General features: G+C 43.2%; 1 protein-coding gene across 1 annotated transcript; it reads left to right on the forward strand.

Annotated features, from left to right (window-relative positions):
* Window positions 1-733: 733 nt before the first annotated feature.
* On the forward strand, window positions 734-2,217 carry LOC139717650 (uncharacterized). The gene is made up of 2 exons (XM_071629157.1): window positions 734-1,338; window positions 1,410-2,217. Exons 1-2 carry the CDS (start codon window positions 734-736, stop codon window positions 2,215-2,217), a joined length of 1,413 nt encoding a protein of 470 aa, XP_071485258.1.
* Window positions 2,218-8,532: the final 6,315 nt, after the last annotated feature.

The following is an 8,532-nucleotide window of genomic DNA, read 5'->3' on the forward strand; positions in this document are numbered from 1 at the left end:
AAGTTTGCTGTGCAATTTGTTAAATTTGCCTCGTTAAATTTGCCTTGTTTGTAAAGATGATGTCAAGTTTAATGTTATGGAAAAAATTTTGCCAAGTTTCTAATATGATTGAATGTGTCTTCATAGAAATTGTTATACCAACTGCGAAAAACCTTATAGTTGGCGAAATTTACAGGCCACCAAATAGTCATTTTAACGATTTTGTTGGTGTATTGCAAACTATACTTGACTCTTCCTCTCTCATGAACAAGCATTTTATATTGATGGGAGACTTTAATATTAATCTATTTCATTATAATGAAAAGCCCCAGTGTCAGGAATTTTTAGATACAATCATGTACAATTCATTTATACCTTGTATCACGAGACCAACAAGGTTTTCTCATACAACTTCGTCACTAATTGACAACATATTTACAAATTTATCTCACGTTGCCGATCAAGGAATCATTGTTTCTGATATATCGGATCACTTCCATATATTTGTGACGTTACATGATATTTTTAAAAAAAAGTAAAACAAATTATAATAAAAAAGGATTTCGAGTAATGTCACAACAATGTATAGAAAGTTTTAAAATGAGTCTTGATCATTGTAGTATATTCCAATAAAGTCAATCTCTCTCTTAACACCGAGTGTGTCGATCGTTCTCTATTTGATTGTGCTCATAGCAGGTCACTTCACAGGCGACGAGGATATTTTTCGAATGCACCTATATATGTACTGTATAGGATGGCTCTTATCGGAAAAATTGAGGAGTTTCTGGAGGGGAGAGAGGAATGGTCGCAGTACGTCGAACGGCTGGACCTCTATTTTAAAGCCAATGACATTACATCTGAGGGAAAAAAGCAGGCGACACTGCTCACAGTCATTGGGCCTTCGTCATACAAACTGCTACGGAACCTGGTGGCCCCAACCAAGCCCTCTGTCATGAAGTATGACGATCTCGTGGCAGCGCTGAACGCACATCATTGTCCGATTCCAAGCGAAATAGTGCAAAGATGTAAATTCAACAGCCGGTTTCGCATGGATAATGAAACGATAGCGGGCTACATGGCATCACTTTGTTCTCTGGCAGAGTTTTGCCATTTCGGGACGTCGCTGGATGTTATGCTACGTGATCACCTGGTTTGCGGCGTGCGGGATGACCGCATCCAACGTCGGCTTCTTGCGGAGAAGAGCTTAAATCTCGGGAAGGCGGTGGAAATCGCCACCAGCATCGAAATGGCTGCCAATAATGTTCGGGACCTCCAGACGGCGCAAGCTCCAAGGGAGGAAGTACACCAAATGGCTTCCTCGCCTCAGCCGAAACAAGACAGGGCCAGAACGTGCTTCCGGTGTGGAAAGGGCGGACACACATCTGACAAGTGCAGGTTCAAGGACAGCAAGTGCCATCATTGCCAAAAAGGGGACACATTAGCAGCATGTGTCTAAGCAAAAGACGAGGAATACCGCCCAAGAGCAGTGGTCAGGTGAAAGCGTTAAGAGCCGACGACGATGAGGCCGGCACGGAATCGGCGGACGAGAGTACGGCTTCACCACCAGCGGAGTACCGCAATCTCAGGCTGTATCGAGTGGACGGCAGGTCAAATGTGCCCCCACTGAAAGTAAACGTCAATATCGACAGCCAAGAGGTCGGAATGGAAATCGACACCGGTGCATCTATTTCGCTCATGTCGGAGACGACGTTCCGGACATATTGGCCTAAACGACGACTAAGCCCAACAACTATGAAGCTGCGGACTTATACCAACCACGAATTGGAAGTCGTGGGCGTGGTCGATGTGCACGTCCCTCACAATGGCCAGGTGAAAACGCTTCCGCTCATCGTGGTCAAAGAAGATGGTCCCAACCTCCTTGGTAGAAGTTGGCTGCATGAGCTCAGGCTGGATTGGGCAAGTGTGCATAACATGAACGCCGCAACCACAACCGACGTCAACGACATCCTGCAACGTCACGACGCGGTATTTCGTGAGGAATTGGGCAAGTTCACAAGTCTGCAAGCCACGATTCACGTGAACAAGGATGCAGCGCCCCGCTTTTGCAAAGCACGGGTGGTGCCGTATGCGATGCGGGACCTGGTGGAGAAGGAGTTGGAGAAGTTGCAGCACGACGGGGTAATCGAACCAGTCCAGTTTTCGGAATGGGCCGCACCCATAGTGCCCGTGATGAAAGCTGATAAGCAGTCGGTTCGGATCTGTGTGTGGCGACTTTAAAATGACAGTCAATCGCGTAGCGAATTTAGACAAGTACCCACTCCCGAGAATTGAGGACCTATTCGCATCACTTGCAGGGGGACAAAAGTTTTCGAAGCTGGATTTGTCCCAAGCGTATCAGCAGATCGAGCTCGACGATGACTCACGCCAATAAGTAGTGATCAACACACACAAGGGGCTATATCGTTACAACAGGCTCCCGTTTGGGGTGTCGTCCGCCCCAGCCATATTTCAACGGGTAATGGAGAATTTGCTACGCGATATTCCCCACGTCACGGTATACCTCGATGACATCCTCATCACCGGGGTAAATGACCACGACCATCTTTCGACAATCGACATGGTGCTCGGGCGGCTGGAGGACTCTGGGCTGCGCTTGAAGCGAAGCAAGTGCAAGTTCATGCAGCCGTCGGTTGAGTATTTGGGACACACCATCGACGAGCAAGGCCTGCATCCGACTTCGGGTAAAGTTACAGCGATCACGAATGCCCCTGCACCCCGCAACGTCACTGAACTGCGAGCCAATTTGGGGCTGCTCACATACTCCGGCAAATTTCTCCCGAATATGTCGACCACGTTAGCGACAGCGTTTGTGTGGTGGCCTAAAATGGATCACGACATCGAAAGTACATCGAAATCGTGTAGCAAGTGCCAGGAAAATCAGCCGATGCCGGCACCTACACCGCTTCATCCATGGCAGTGGCCAATCGTCCATGGTCACGCCTGCACATTGACCACGCTGGGCCGTTCATGGGGAAATATTTCCTCATCGTGGTCGATGCGTACTCGAAATGGCTTGAAGAGATCCCAGTTGGTGCGACGACGACAGCGTCGACAATCGCGAAGCTACGGCTACTTTTCGCAACGCACGGATTGCCGGATAAAGTAGTCTCCGACAATGGTCCCGCCTTCGCTAGCGCTGAGTTCAGCGTCTTCTTGAAGAAAAACGGAATCGCACACTCGAAGTCGGCCCCATATCACCCAGCGTCTAACGGCCTCGCAGAACGTGCCGTACGCACATTCAAAGACGCGATGAAGCGCACGGAAGATAGTTCGTTGGAAACAAATATCGCAAGATTTCTTCTGCAATATCGCACAACTCCACACTCGACGACAGGAATCACGCCCTCTGAAATGCTAATGGGTCGTCGTCTGACGACCGCACTCGATTGTTTGAGACCCGATATTGCGTCACGCGTGCGGGATTGTCAGGAAAAGCAAAAGCTAACGCATGACAGCAGCTCGAAGTCGCGTACCTTTGCTGTGGGAGACAAAGTGTATGCCAAAAACTTCACCTCGAAATCTCCCAAGTGGTGGAGGGGAGAAATCGTTTCGCAGAATGGGCCGGTTTCATTTGAAATCGCTATCGCCGACAACAGCGGTCGGGCAATTAAACGTCACGCGGACCACCTTCGCAAGCGTTACAATTCTACGATATCGCCCCGAGTGGCGGTACATCTCGACTGGCGGATACCGCACGCGGCATCGCCAGCGATGAGGGACTAGATATCCAAGGAAGTGTAGACGCGACCGCGACGACCGACTCACCAGCAGAGCTCCCACCCCCGGTCATGTCGCAGAACGACAGCGAGCTCCAACGGCAAGACCAGTGTATAATAGCGCCGAACCGTAAAACCTACCCGACCAGGCAGCGGAATCCACCTGACCGATATGGATTTCCATAATGCCGACAAACTTTAGGTGACACTCTGTTATATCAGTTGAGTTTTTTTTTTCTTTCCTTATGTGTGTGTGTGTGTTTTTGTTGTTGTTGTTGTTGTCTGCATTCCTACACAGAAACGAAGAGTAACACCTATAGGCATGCCTTCACTTATATTATAGGTTCTGGGTAGTATAATCCCAAATGCATGCAGCGAGTAAGTTGAAAAATTTACTTGAAAATCGGCATTTCATGTCAAGTTCATGTTTGTTTTAACTTATTCGCGCATAGTCATGAACATTAAAACATTATAACAATGCCTTCAACTCCACCCCTTCGTTCTGGGCGAGTTTATTGTAAATGTATACTTAGTTGGCAACTATACATTTTTGTACAGTTTGGGGTTTTAGTTTCGTTGTGTGTATACCTATTGTGAGTGTGATGGTTTGGAAGTTATATTCTCTCCCTCATCATCTCTCAGATGCTATTATTACTGTTATTTTTTGGTATGTTTCGTTCATTCACACAATTGTTATGTGATGATAATTATCCTTATTTGGTTTGTTTGGGCAAGTGTCTGACAATTTTTTGTTTTGACTTTCTTCCGTATATTAATTTTGGCATTGTTAACTCCTGGTCAGTTAAAAATGGTGACCATACTTTGCACAATACATGTATCTTAATTCGAGGGTTATGCTTACCAAACTTTCTGTGTGTGTGAGTGTCGCAATGGTCACCATTGTTTGATGATAGAGTATAGCTATTTGCATGTGTCTCAAATGACACTAACTCCATTGTACATTATGTAAGTTTTAGTAACAAGCGTAGTCAAATGTTTATTATTGCATGTGTTGTCATGCTCTTATTCATTACAACAACAACAAGGTCGCTTACACCCTATAAGCGAATAGTCCCTGCATGGCTGCTCATGTAGGACGTTGTCCTAGGAGACTTTGTGCATGTTATATCTGTTAATATGTTCTGAATTTTTCTTTTGTTTATTTTTGTTTTTGTTTCATGTTTGTAATGTTTAGGATATGTACCCCATATTCTTTGCCTGGTCGAATGATAAGTAATAACTATTTAACGATAATATTTGTGTGGGGTTTTTTGTGAGTGTTTTCATTCAGTACATTATTCAGGGTTTTTCTTTTTTTTGGCTATGTGAATTCAATGTTAATGATATAACTGTTGAAGACTGAAGTTTTCCAAGTTTTGCTAGCTCCTAAAAACTCGTTCTATTTTGATGCCGTTGCAAGTTATGGAGGTTGTAATCTAAAGGGCTTTTTACACTTGTGTTTCTTAACCCCGGACTTTCTCTGACCCAGGACTATCGTTAGTCCCGTACCAATTTTTTCAGCTTTTTACACTCGCCAATTAGTCCCGTACTATCTCTTGTCCGGGGCTAAGGAGAAAACTGACCTTTTTACACTCGTATTTCTTAGCCCCGGACTTTCCAAACCACATGAATATTCATAATTACGCTGTGTACTGTACACGTACACGCACGCACCGCCAGCACTTGATTACCTCGTTTCTGATTGGTCAGTAAGGGTCGGACTTCGTCTCCGTCGCTTAGCCCAGGATTATTCTTTCGTTCTGTTTACACTCACTTGCTTGGCACCGCAATTGCGGTGCTAACCCCTGCCATTTTGCAGGGCCAGATAGTACCGTACTATCGATGGGGCTAGCCCACTTTGGCAAAAACGAGTGTAAACAGAAAGTGGGCTAAGGATAGTCCCATACCAACGGTGGGGTTAAGGCCCCCCCCCCCCTTATCCCCACCGTTGGTCCGGGGCTAAGCAAAAATTTACAAGTGTAAAAAGCCCTTAAGGGGGGAGGAATGTATAGTATATCATGTAATCAGGCTAGACTCGGACCAGACAGGGTATCTGAGCTCTGTCGGCCAGAGGGCTTAATATTACATCACTCGTATATCGGAGGGATTACAGAGACAGGTGTCCCCACATCATGGTGGACCACCATACTGGTAGTAGCAATGTGCCGATGTATTTATGACCAGGCAGTCTCATACCCCTTTCATAAACTCATCCGCCAATTATCCGCATAAGAATAATGCGGACAATTCAATAAAAAATGCGTTCACAAACTCTGAAAATTATCCGCATTATTTTTACGAGCACCCGTCCTGAAAAAGGCGGATAATCGTCAGGGTGACTGCACACGTCCCTCCTGCGGGAAAGACAGGTGACGTTTGACCGCACCCCGGCAATTATCCGCCTTATTTGGGTTTGCGTTCATAAACTCCAAATCTGGTCCCGATGCTGCTATTATGCGGATAAGGGTCGAAATAAAGCGCATTATTCTTTCCCCGCTCCGATTTCACGACCAAATGTTGCGGATATTATCCGCATTATTGAGTTTATGAAAGGGGTATAAGTGTTTTGGTCAGTCTGTGTCGAGCGGTGGCTGAATGCAGCTCTTCCAATAAAGTCAATCTCTCTCTCAACTCCGAGTGTGTCGATCGTTCTCTATTTGATTGTGCTCATAGCAGGTCACTTCAATCATACCGACTGGTCTGTTGTTTAAATACGAATGACGCTGATATAGCTTTTGATATATTCAATGAAATTGTTTTGCGTTTATATGATGCTCATTTCCAAGTTTCTTTGATCAAATTGAATTACAAAAAAAAAATCCCAAGAAGTCCTTGGATCACCAAATCCATTTTGAGATCTATAAATCGTAGAAATAATTTATTATATAGATATAAGTCTAGTGGAACGGAAGAAGCAAAGCGCAAATACTCAGCTCACCTAAATACTTTGACTTCAGTGCTACGTAAAGCAAAAAAAAATAATATTTTTCTGCACAATTGCAAATCCATAAAAATGATATCAAGTCTACTTGGAAAGTTATAAATGATGTATTAAAAAAGAATGATGGAAAGAAACTGGAAATTGATAAAATAATACAAAATGGAATCATAATTGATGACTCCCGTGGTATTGCTGAAGCATTCAACACGTATTTTGTAAATATTGGGTCAAATTTGGCCAGAAATATTCCACTAACGGAAAAAAACATTTCATTCATTTCTTGTGAATCCCAATCCTAGTTCTATATTTTTCACGCCCGTAGATGCATTGGATGTTATTGATATTGTAAATAATTTTAAAGCTAAACAAAGCTCAGGCTATGATGGTATTCACTGTTTCTTCTTAAACAAATCATTTATAAAGTAGCCGCACCTTTGACCCATGTATTTAATTTGTCTTTAATGACTGGTGTTTTTCCTAGTAAAATGAAAGTTGCCAAGATTATTCTTGATTTTAAGAAGGGCAGACAGGACGACCTGGGCAATTATAGACCTATATCTCTTTTATCATCATTCTCCAAAGTACTTGAAAAAGTTGTGTACTCCCGAAGTATCAAGTTTTTAAATGATCATGATATCTAAGTAGACACTCAATTTGGTTTTCGCAAGAAACATTCGACTACTCACGCCGTTTTGTTGTTAATAGATAAAGTTGTTAATAGATAAAGCTAAATCTCTCACTGTTGGAGTTTATCTGGACCACTCCAAGGCGTTTGACACAATTGATCATGAAATATTACTGTACAAACTGTCTCATTACGGGATTCGTGGCAGCGCCTTGGAGTGGTTCAGAGATTACCTCACAAATCGATCACAATTTGTACACATTAATGATTCTGATTCAAGCACAGCAAATATAACATGTGGTGTTCCACAAGGCTCCCTTTTGGGACCACTTCTTTTTATTGCGTACATAAATGATTTGCCCAGGTCGTCCGCACCCCTCTCTTTCCTCTCGTTTGCGAACGATTTTTTTTTTGACGCACAAAAATCCTACTGAGTTACCTGATATGCTTAACTCTGAGTTGAATCACGGCAATGATTGGATTCAAAGTAACAAATTATCCCTAAATCTAAACAAAACTAATTTAATGGTGTTTAGTAATACAATCACTTGTTTACCTGGCTCAATTTCAATCAAAGGAGTAAACTTACAACAGACAAATTCATTTAAATTTCGTGGTCTTTAAATTGATTGTAAATTATCTTGGCAGGAACAAACAAATCATTTATGTAATTTATTATCAAGAAATGTGGGTGTTATACAGAAGCTTAAAGGGTGTGTACAGTTCTGGTCGAGGTGAAGATTTAGCTTTTGAAGTTTCGCGAGATATTCAGAAACCACTCCATGAGATGTCAAAGAGCATGCAGTTCTAATGTAAGGGGTATCAAAAGTTTACTCGTATTAGATGAAAATCGGTTTTGAAATGGCTGAGATATCCAAAAACAAGGTGAAACAAAGAGATCCTAATAAAGTTGTGGCATGTTGTCTTTTATTATTAGCACTTTTTTTGGATATCTCAGCCATTTGAAAACCAATTTTCATCAAATAAACGTTGAATCCTTCTTAAAATTACATGCTCTTTCATATTGCATAAGAGGCTTTTCATTATCTCACGTAGGAATGTTCAAAACGTGAATCCCTACCTCAACCAGTACTGTACAGTCCCTTTAAGCATGTTTTCCCCATATATATATTACGTACCTTATATTCGACTTTGTTATTGCTGTATCTTCATTATAGCATACTGGCCTGGGGGGGGGGGGGGGGGGGGGGGATTGCCCGGATACGGCCTGGGGGAATTGTTCCAAAATA

Source organism: Diadema antillarum, unplaced genomic scaffold (assembly GCF_040938485.1).
Source record: "Diadema antillarum isolate AM-2024a unplaced genomic scaffold, OU_Dant_1.0 scf00000079, whole genome shotgun sequence".
NCBI classification, from domain to species: Eukaryota; Metazoa; Echinodermata; class Echinoidea; order Diadematoida; family Diadematidae; genus Diadema; species Diadema antillarum.